The sequence below is a fragment of the Nelumbo nucifera genome, chromosome 8 (assembly GCF_055504915.1).
Source record: "Nelumbo nucifera cultivar China Antique chromosome 8, China Antique-T2T, whole genome shotgun sequence".
NCBI lineage: Eukaryota > Viridiplantae > Streptophyta > Magnoliopsida > Proteales > Nelumbonaceae > Nelumbo > Nelumbo nucifera.
The window spans coordinates 48,276,112-48,287,786 of record NC_142656.1 but is presented as its reverse complement, the minus strand read 5'-3'; the positions used below and the strand labels follow the sequence as shown (position 1 = coordinate 48,287,786).

The 11,675-nt window shown below is 38.1% G+C and overlaps 1 protein-coding gene across 1 annotated transcript; it reads right to left on the bottom strand.

Annotated features, from left to right (window-relative positions):
• Window positions 1-895: 895 nt before the first annotated feature.
• Window positions 896-3,186, bottom strand: LOC104611735 (large ribosomal subunit protein uL13w). Its single transcript, XM_010278932.3, has 4 exons — window positions 2,816-3,186; window positions 2,611-2,727; window positions 2,429-2,516; window positions 896-1,244 (listed from the first exon to the last, which is right to left on the bottom strand). Exons 1-4 carry the CDS (start codon window positions 3,085-3,087, stop codon window positions 1,101-1,103), a joined length of 621 nt encoding a protein of 206 aa, XP_010277234.1. The 5' UTR covers window positions 3,088-3,186; the 3' UTR covers window positions 896-1,100.
• Between the last annotated feature and the right edge of the window lie 8,489 nt (window positions 3,187-11,675).

Below are 11,675 nucleotides of genomic sequence, written 5' to 3'. Positions count from 1 at the left end.
CCTTAGTTTACCCATGTTAAGAAGGTAAAATGGAGCCCACTATCAAATGGGTTCCACCATTGAGATCACTTGGTCTAGGTAATTGGCTTCCTTCGAGCCTCCAAACCAAATGTGAGCCCATAAGCTCCACTGGGGGTAAATCTTATTGGACAGACAGGACAGGACAGCTAAGAAAAATTCAAATCAGTCTAGTATTTGGTGGAGCATGCTTTCATGCCAAGGAATCTCAGATTAGTGGAAGATGGTTAATAGGCAACGGATGGTAGTGTTGCACTGTTGCTGGATCAAATGACAATCAACTTGTAGTTGTAGATAGAAATAAGGTAGGCAGAGTTCATCAATTCTAGCAATGGTACTTGGAGGACTGACAAACTACATAGGTAACACGATGTGAGGCCACTCGACAAATCAGAATTCCTGCAAATGGGGAGTTGCAAGATGAAAACCAATTTGGAGGCTTCAAAAAATGGGCAGCTTACAAGTTACAACTAAGGTCACAGGAAGATCATCAGTCATCTACCATCCAGAATCCTTTGGCCTTTGGGAGATGTATCCTGATACCGGAAGTTCTGGAGTATCAAGCACAGGTCCCCTTCCCCTAGAGTACAACTTTCTTTTGCATTGTATGCAATTTCAAAAAGATGTTGATTTTAGTTTCAATCTTGAAAACAAAACACACACACACCCTTCCATCTCCCAGTCATTTCAGATCCTTGCTGCTCGTGGTTATGACCATTCCGCCCAGGGGAAAACCAGTTCGCTAAAATCCCAACTGAATTCAAACATTCAATGTCCACACAGTTTTCTAAACAAACTGATAGCTACCATTTTGACAACCATTGTAATCCCGAGGCTCCTCAAAGAAGTACACTACAAAATAACAAAAATAAGACAATGGAACATACAATAACCGTCTAATTTATAGAGGAAAAATGCTAAATTCAGCAGTTCATGATTAGGCTACTAAAAGTTTATACGCAACTCTCCAAAAAGTGTCAAAACTGAACTTAAGCAACTGGGGACCAAAAAAATGCAACAAGAAAGAAATTCTATGGATAACTTTCAAAGATAGGAGGAAAGCTACTAAAATTTCCAACACTTCAGTATTTAATGGGAGCAAGAATGTCCAACTGGGGACCAAGCTGCTCCTCCGCGGCCTTCTCAGCTTTAACCCGTAGTTTATTCAGTTGCTTCCTCCTTTCATATGCCACTTGGGCCCTCTCCTTTCTCTTCTTCTCAAGTACCTGTAGACAATAGAATCATAAACAATTAGAGGATGATTCTCAAATGCAAGTTAGCTTCTAACATGGAGTAAAATTTTAATTACAAGAGAAGGAAAAGGTATATATGACAATGTTTCAAAGTGCAGTTTTCATTACAAGCTCTATTTGTAAGAGTAATTCAGTTGCATTTGTAGATTGATACCCTGCTCTCAGCCCGGATCTCCTGCAAGCAAAAAAACACTCTGCAAACACGGCATCCAGCTTTACCTTAAGAAATATCCCCCGTACATGTATGTTAAATTCATGGGGATATGTTACCAATGCGCTGCTGGATGCCCATGCTTTCAGAGTTTGTGCATGTTTTTGCTTAAAGATGATCCAGTCATTCATTAGCAGCACCCAAAACAGAGGAAAAGATTAAAAAAGAAAAAAAAAACAGAAAGGGCTAACATCGACCATAATGTTTGATCATGCCTTAAGAAGCACACTAGAAAAAATCAATGATCACAAAGGTGAAACCGAAATGCAGCAAACCATTTCACAATTCAAAAGGAAACAAAAGCCCATAACTGCCCCTTGAAAGCATATCTGAACGTTTAGAGGGCAATCTAACACCTTACAGTAACGGTATATATGCTGTTAAAACTAAAAGCAGACTAATACCACGTAGTAATGAGCATTTATGTAGTAAAAAACAAAGCCTCATTTTGATTCATAAAGTTTGTTTTTCAAGAACAAAACCAGAAACAATTACAAAGAATTAAGCATTTTAAAATTTCCATAAGATTAAATACAAAAAAATGGTTCTGAAAAATAGTCAAGTTTATTACCAGAACCAAAGTATCAAGCAAATAATTTTGTATAGGATCCCCGCCAAAAACATATTAAAAAAATACAGGAAACTCTTAACTACATAGATAAACAATAAAGCCTCGTTATAACGAAAGCATGAGAAAACAGGACAAATCCAAATATAACAGCATTATCAATCTAGAACCGCACACAAAAAGAACTTGGTAAGTATGGTAACAAGCACAAAGAATAATGCACAACATAATTACAATTCCAAGAATCTATTAAGACAAAGAATAACAGAATTCCTTCATATTCGAAATGCTCAAAATCCCATCACAACAATAGATAATGTCAAGATAAACAAGTTAAAGAATACATGAGCTATTAAGCAGAAGAATTTAAACTCTGACCTTAATAGTATCATAGTGGTTCCATCCAACCTCCGAAGAAAGGCGACCCAACAAACAGTACTTGTGTCCGGGTTGAAGCCTCAAAACCCTAATTTTACAATGGCCCAGAACAGGAGATCAGAAATCCGAACAGAAAAAAATAGAAACCCGTCTGGTTTCAGTCTAATAGCTAAAATACTCACTTGAGAGCATCGGGGATGACCATCCTCTTCATCTTATCATAAGGAGGAGGAATACCCTCATAAGCCTTCAAGCGAGCAAGGGCAGCCGCTCCACGCTTTGTCTTGTGAGGAATCATTCTGCAGAACAAGAAGGAAACAAGAAAAACTCAAGCGGATTTGATTCATGAGATAGAGATACAAAGAGAGGGAGAAGATAGGTACCGACCCTCGAATCGTCCTCCAGAGGATCTTAGCAGGGGAGCGGAAGTGAATGGGGCCGTGAGAGGGTTTAGTGTTCATTCGCTTTCGGAGGAAGCGAAGGTATTTCATCTTCTGGCGAACGAGGCCGCCGGATAGACAGATCTCTTCGCACCGGACGACGACGACCTTCTGGCCATTGAGAAGCTCCTTCGCGATAATGGAGGCCAGTCGGCCGAGCATGTGGTGGCGGGCATCCACCACCACCCTCCGAGCGCAAATCCCCGAACCTGAAACCATTCTCTGGGGGTGCCGACTGCAGCCAGCGAGAATGAGGAAAATGAAGGTAGGGAGAAGAAAAAAGAGTGGAGGGGGCGGGGCATTAGGGTTTGAGTTCCACCTACGGAATTGGTTGTAATTTTACCATTATACCCTTATTCCATTCGAGAAACGAAGTAAACAGGTGGTTATTTATGTAATATATCAAATGGGATTAATAAATTGGGTATTGTCGATATGTCAAGGTAAACGACCATCACCCTACTAATACTAATATTGGGACAAACAATGTTTGGTTCCGTTTACGTTTACGGTTCCACCTCAGCGCCATATCAGCATTTATAAATGGGGATGATGGTGGATACGACGGTGAACATGCTTCTAGTAGCAACTCTATTGTGTTCAACTTGTTTTTATTTGGTACATGTATTATACATTGGTCTACTTTGATCTTACATTGCAGAGAGCGTGTGCACATCGCTATTGTTAATTCCATTTTTATGTTACCATTAGAATATTCATGATATGCCAATGTACTCATGTGGAGAGGGAGAAATGACAGTCAGTGCACCGATAAAAACTATGGACAATGGTTCTTCCGTTGTCCATTGAGAGGGGATCATAGAGGCTCTTTTATATGGGTGGGGGGGGGGGGGGGGGGAATACCCCAAAACAATATCGTTGTTCGATAGTTGTGTTTTACTTGCAATATCCTGTGTTTTATATTTTGGGCATGGGTATGCTTGGTTGTTCTTATGAAATAAAATGATAAAAATATGGAACCTGTCTAGTGGTGTTGACTTTTTATGAATTTAACTATGTATGGAAAACTGAATAGATTTTACAATGATGTAGGCTTATATACAAAAACTTATCCGACATTAATTATCATTGCAAACTTGTTAGTAAGGAATACATAAGGATTTTGTGCTTTTATTTTTATTCATTTTTCTTGGATGCAATTGAGAGAGAGAAAGAGAGAGGAAATATTATTGTTTTAGTGTAGGAAATAAGTGTGTTTGCAAAATAAAGGGTATGACACATCATCCAATATAGCACTAAAAGAAGAGTAATTTGGGACTTGAAATTTACTTGAATTTGGGGTTCGGTAGGCCCAAGCCAAGCCCAAATTGATCTACCTAGCCAATGGTATTTTCCGATAAAATTTTGGAAAGAAGATATATATTGGCAACTTTACATTTCAGAAATGTAAAATATTTCCGTGTTATTTTGCTCAACTTTCTTTTGGATAACATTAATAGCCATCATTCCCCTATAGGTAACTGAAGGGATGGGAAATCCATCATATGGGTGGCCGAACCCTACAGGAAGGTTGGGCGAAATTTCAAAAATTTCTTTACTCCCATTCAGGAATCTTATTCCCAATTTAAAAAACTGCATTTTCAAGGTTCGTTCTTTTAACCAAACCAGACCAAATCTGAAACCAAATTAAGGGAATGATATACCTGATACGAAATCCACACAATAATGCTCCTCCCAACGTAGGTGTTCATGCCCAAAAGAGTGTATCAAATCCTCCCTCCACTGAAAATGACACAGCTTAGGATGAGGCAGGATCAACAGGTAGTTCTTCACCAAGAACTAGATATTCTTCAACAATAATCGAATGGGACAGTGAGCACAACTTCTAATTTGTTTCTTCTGGTAAGAAACAATATCAAGATCGAATCTTGATCCAATCCAAGAACTGGAGATTGAACAGGGTGGGGCGGAAAGAACAGGAAGAAAAAGAGTAGAAAGCAAGATCAGTCTAACTGTGTTGTCTTCTCTCTATATTCAGTGAGTGTGTTTTGAAGGTTCGCCTCTTATTTATAGCCTTAAAGAAATAATTTCCTAATCTCATTAGGAGTTTCATGATCCAAATATTTTATTTGGATCTGGACTCATTAAGTGATAAAGATAATCCATTATCTTATCTGTAGATAAAGATCGACATTCTTAATCAAATTAGGAGTTCATTTTATCCAAATCATTATTTAGATCTAGACTCTTTAAGTGCATAAGGATAATCATTTATCTTATCTGCTGATCAAAATCCCAGATCGGCCCCTATTTAATTAATCTAATTAACCCAGTTCGAAATGGGCTTTTAAGCCCATTAAGCTTTCAGGCTCACTTCCTCTTTAATGCTGGCTATTTGGCTCTCTTTGTATGGTGTGGGACCCTATCGTTGATCTACACATTAGCCACATGGGTTTAGTCTAGCCTCTGTCACAAGGCCTGGCCGAATTCACTGTTGAATACAATAAACCCCTGAGTCCATCACTATAGGCTCTTAATGGGCCCAACATTTACACTAATGGTCCTTGGGTCCAACCATCTTATGAAGGCCCAAGGACTATGGGCAGATGCTAGATTAGCCCATCAGGTATAATCATCAATGGTCTTACACTTAACCTCTCAGCCCATAATGATCAAACACTGCCCGACAAGAGAGTACCTCTCCCTCAGCTGCAAGGTGCCGATAGTTTAGGTTTCCATCAGAGAGAGTGCATCCCCGATCATTCACTTTGTCCGACAAAGGGGTTGATCCTATCACTATGATCACCCACTCAGATGAATTCTCGGACAGTCCCAACATACCCAGGTTTTGACCCCCTCTAAGGATCTCACTGATTGGCATATCAAAGACAACCCAATCCGACACCTAGTGCAGTATCATAATCGAGTCTAGGGGTTAGGTGTAACATTCTAGTTTTGCCCATCTATCTCCAAGGTCTAGGGCAATACTAGAATTTTGGTCCGGTTCAGGGTTTCAAGAAAACCCACATTGCATGTACCTCAAGTCTCACCCTGGCAGTTGAGACAAGCCACCCCAACCAACTTGGTGGAACATTAGTGTCAGCCTTGGCAAGATAAATCTCCCCAGATCTATCCAACGGGTGTGAAGATTCTAAACTAACACGAGTCTCATATGTGTCCATTTTAAGGGTATTACATAGAAACACACCATAATAACATGAATCAAATATGTACTTTATTCATTTACAATAAATGCCATAATGTACATCATGTTGATTGGAGCTAAGGGTATACACTATCTAATAGTAACAAAGATAGATAGATAGAGAGAGAGAGAGAGGAAATTGGGACTTGAAATTTACTTGAATTTGGGCTTCGGCGGGCCCAAGCCAAGCCCAAATTAATCTACCTTGCCAATGGTATCTTTGTTATTCAAAAGAAAAAAAAAAGTGGTATGATAATTGGAAAGAAGATAGGTATTGGAAACTTTACATTTCAGAAATGTAGAACAAGTCCATGTTGTTTTGGTTAGTTTTCTTTTGAATAACATTAATAGCCATCATTCCCCTATAGGTAACAAAGATAGATAGATAGATAGAAAGAGATAGATAGATAGATAGAGAGAGAGAGAGAGAGAGGAAATTGGGACTTGAAATTTACTTGAATTTGGACTTGGAGGGCCCAAGCCAAGCCCAAATTGATTTACCTTGCCAATGGTATCTTTGTTATTCGAAAAAAAAAAGTGGTACAATAAAATGTTGGAAAGAAGATAGATATTAGCAACTTTACATTTCAGAAATGTAAAACAATTCCGTGTTGTTTTGCTCTGTTTTCTTTTGAATAACATTAATAGCCATCATTCCCTTATAGTATAACAAAGAGAGAGAGAGAGAGAGAGAGAGAGAGAGAGAATCAAAGTGAAAGTGTCATATATCCACCATTGGATGTGGATTATATCATATATAACCGTTGGATCTGAAAATCGGTCTTCAAATGGAAGCACATGTAATTTGGACCATTGGATTGACTAATGTATCCTATACACCGCACTGAAAGTGTCACACTGAAACATCCATATGGTTGTTTCTTGAAATGCCCCCACCAAACAGCATGAAATAGAAAAACATTTATTGTTGCTGAAGTGTAAAGGGGCATTTCATGAAACGTCCAGAATAAGCATAACCAAACAACAAAAAGAAACACGTTTAAAGTGGGCATTTATCAAATAAACATTTTTCTGATAAACGCCCACCCAATAAACATAAATGGAACCAAACACATACTAGGTCAGTGACAATTACCCTGAACTTTCACTTTGCCAATAAATACCCGTGAATGTCAAGTCAGATTAAGGATGTATTAAATTATCAAAATGTCCATCTATTTTTTTTTTCTTGTGTTTTATCTTACTTGTAATCGACCAATAATATAATAGCATAAAAAAGTTTGTTTTTTTAATTCTTGATTCATTCCACTCACATTATATTTCTCTTCATCTTAAAATATAAAATTTATCCACTCTCTTCTCCAATAAATCAAGAAAAACCAAATAAAACCATAAATTTATATCTATTAAAAAGAAACCTCTATCATTTCAATTTGAATATTAAATCCAACCAAACAAGGATATATTGGAGTAACCAAAAATGCTTCAATGTAATATTTGGAAAACTAATAGAATCATAAACCATTCAAATAAATAAGAAAAGGGTAGTTTGGGGATTTAAAAAAATAAACAATTAAATGAGAATTTCTTTTTGAAGTTATCTAACAGAACTCTAACGGAGGGGGTATTTTTTGCAAAGTGAAAGTTCATAGGGGTTTTTGTTATAAATGAAAGCTTAGGGAGTATTTGTCACTAACCCCATAGTATAGGTATTTGTACTTTACTCTCATAAATCCTAATGCATTGGTACAATTTGAGACAATGTAGTGGACAAAGATTCCAAATTCATGGGGGGGGGGGGGGGGGGATGGGGTGCATAGGGAGGTGTGAGTAAATACATTTAGGAAACCAATAAAAAAATTTGAGGGGGACTAAATAGGCCATATATTATAGTCCCAAGCAAATTACAAAGACCTTTGCTATAGGCCAGTAGGAGTGAGCATGGAGCAGTATGATTTGATTCCATGGAAGAACCTAGAACCTACTCATTAGAGGTCAATTCCAGGCTTTTGGAATTGGAACCTACCTTGTGAAGGTCAGTTCTAGGGTTGGTTCTGGTCGTGGCGGTTCCAAAATTGATTCCAAGATCTACCCATGGAACATATTATTTCTTTACTCTCCCCTTTAAAAAAAAATGAAACATGTTCTTTAAAATCTTGATTTTCAATAAACTTATATCTTTATTGATTAAATTGAGTAATTTAATATGTAGATTATCATATTGTATTAATATATGGTCCAAAACTTATCATTATAATTTAAATTTTGTAAATATTACCTTTTATATTATTTACTATACACATTTAAATATTAAAATGAAAACAAATGATCAAGTCCCTTAAGTAACTTAATGGTCAAGTGAGACCATGGCCTTTGTAACCACGAGTGCTTGGGTTCAAATCATCACATCCTCAAAAGTATTTTCAAGGTAAGTTCAGTTCCACCAAGGTTGGTTCATTGGATTAGGTGTGGTAAACCCCTAGACCTTGGAACCGGCTTGTGTGGGGTCGGTTCCAACAATTTGGAACCAACCCCTACCTTGTAATAGATCAGGTAGGGTCAGTTGAAGGTTGATTGGAAGTCGATTCCATTTAGTTAGACCTACCCATTCGTTCACCCCTATGGGTTGGTGACAATTACCCTTCACTTTCATTTGTAGTAAAGACTCCCCTCTATTATGGAATCATTGCCAATTACCCCCCTGCCAACTTTCACTTTGTGACAAATACCCCTCTTCATTGGAGTTTCATCAATTAACTTAAAAAAAAAGTTTCTAATTCAATATTTTAAACAATTTTAAATCTTTAAACTATCCTTTTCATATTTATTTGAACAATTTATGTTTTGATTACTTTTCTAAATATAATATTGAAGTCCTCTTGATTTCTCTAATAGATCCTTTTAGATTTGTGGCAAAAATCAATATTCAAATGAAATGATAGAGGTTTCTTTCTAATAAATATAAAATTATGGTTTCATTTGTTTTTTCTTAATTTATTAGAGAAAAGGAGTGGATAATTTTTATATTCTAAGATGGAGAGACACATTCATGTTAATGAAATGAAAAAAGAATTTAAAGACATTGGTTTTTTTTTTATGTTAGTGAAATTATTCTTGTTATTTTAGCTAGTTTTGTTTAGAGGAAATGGAGGTATTTTTGGGTCAATTAGGGTTTAAGAGACAAGGGTGAGAGAAGAGAAAGTATGGAAAGTTTAGGTGGGTATTTTGATAATTTAACACATCTTAAATGGCCAGGGTATTTGTCGCAAAGTGGAAGTTTAAGGTATCTTTGCTGCGAATGAAAGTTTAGGAGGTATTTGTCATGGATCCATAGTATTGGGGGTCTTTGTAATTTACTCAAACTTATAGATGATCCATTAAAAATTCCTTAGCTAATATATAATTTGGATTTTTTTCTAATCTCACATGCTTGTTAAAACATTTCATGTGCAATCATTGGTTGGAAGTGTTGTTGAACCCAGGAAAGCTCAAGAATACAATCGTGGTCTGGTCATCCTTGATATCTACTCCAAGAAAGGTAAGGTGTTGGGAAAGTAAGGTAAAGGAAGTTTTTGCAAGAACTTTCCTTATCTCTCTTGTTGTTTTCTCTCTCTGCTAGGCGGAAAGTTTAATGATGCATAGTTGGTTTGGGTGTGGTGTTTGTTCTTGAGGTGGTGTTTTTTATGCTTCAATTTGAATACCTTTACTTGGTGTGTTTGTGTTCGTTGGTTTAAGTGCGATAGTGTGTTTGCTCTGTTGTTGCTTTTCTGGTTTTGTTGTAGCTCTTTTCTTGCTTGCTTCGATGTGCTTCTCTAGTCTAGTAAGTTCCTCCCTTGGTGGGTTCCCTCGTTTGTAGGGTTCTTCTCCTTTAGTAGAGTTCTATTTCTTTCTTCCTCTCATCCTTTCTTTGTTTTCTAGATGGAAGGGGCTGAAAGTCATCAATAGGATATAAATGACTTAGAGCAAGATTTTGGAGATCTTATGCAGAACAATGATGATGAAGCGATTGATATCTTCGATTTTATTGATGCTATTGATGATGAGGTTAGGAGCATTTGGAGGCTTTGCCTCACAGGAAAATAACTTGTTCAATCTCTAAGTAAAGGGTTTTACCGATTTAGGTTCCATTATCAGTAGACCTGTTCATGGGCCGGGCCGGGCCAGGCTCGGGCTGGGCTTTGACTCTTTATTAACAGAAAACTGTTAGGCCCGAGCCCGAGCCCGGCCCGACCAACGGGCCTACAATTTGGGCCCGAGCCCGGCCCTGATGAAAAGCCCGAAGCCCGATCTAATAAAAGAAATTCAAAATTTTCTGACATTTTTTATTTTAATTTAAATGTTTTTTCCCCTATTTAAATGAACAATGGATCTACAAGTGAATCAATGACCTTAAATCAAAAAATTTATTCAAATAGACATCATATAGGGTTTTTACTTAGGTTTAACTATAGGTCGGGCCGGATTTACTTAAGTTTAACTATAAGTCAGGCCGGGCTATTTTAGCAAAGCCCGAGCCCGGCTCGAATTTTATGCGGGCCGAGCTTTTTGGCCCGAGGTTAAGCCCGTGGGCTAAAAATCCTGTTCAAGCCCGTCCGGGAGTCGGGCTGGGCCGGGCCGGCCCGTCGGGCCACCCGGCCCATGAACAGGTCTAATTATCAGTAGGACTTAGATAACATTTAGAACAACGGCCTTAGATCATTTTTGACAAGTGGCTTATCCTTTTAAAATGGCAGGAGGGTAGAACCCAAAATAGAACTGAGGTTTGGTTTCAGGTCCATAACTTACCCTGTGAACTAGTGAGAGAGAATATTGCTCAAATGCATTGGAGTGTCTTTCCTTGCTTATCTCTCTATTGAATTGCAGAGTGCTATTATAAGATTAAAAGTGGTTATAGATATCGTGAAGCCTTTAAAGGTCAGAGGTTTTATGGCACCTCATATTTGGGTTATTTATTGCTAGGAGCATCTCCCAAGTGTCTATTATGTTTGTGGTAAGTTGGGCCATGGATACCAAAGGTGTGCCATGCAATTACGGCTACCTACAGACCCAGAAGCATTCTTTTCCAATAGACCCATGGCTTAGAGTAGAGAACCAATTTTGTGATGGATGGCAATCTCCGAATTTCAGAGAGTATATGGAGGAACAATGTAGATGATGGAAAGTGTTCAGGAGTTCATCAAGTTCTAGCCATGGTGATTTGACTAAAGATGGCAATAGGAACTAGGAGTTTGGTATCTCCTTGAGATTTGGAAGTGGTGGTTCAAAAGGGGCAGCTGCTGAGATGGTAGTGCCCCAAAATCTGGTTAGGCCAACCTAATATGACCCCCTAGGTACATTGAACTCTGGTGGCAATCATGGAGATCTACTGACTCAAGCTCAACATATTCTAGAGCATATATGTCAAGTTGTTCCCGGTCAAAACCTAAATCTGCTCATTAATACCATTTTTCTCTAGTCAAGTTTGAACCTCCCGGGCTTGGACTTATCCATGTTGGGTCATGGCCCAAAACATCCTCGAAGAGAGTCTAAAGGGGCGTCTAGGTCAATAGTTCCGCTAGGAGGAAGTCCTAGGGTTTTCGAAGCTTTTTCTTTAGGGGGCATGGAGGGTCATGGCAAAGGCCCTTGGTGGAGGAAGAAGTTGATAAATGTATGGTGGCTTCCTCATGCAGTAAGGGAGTTA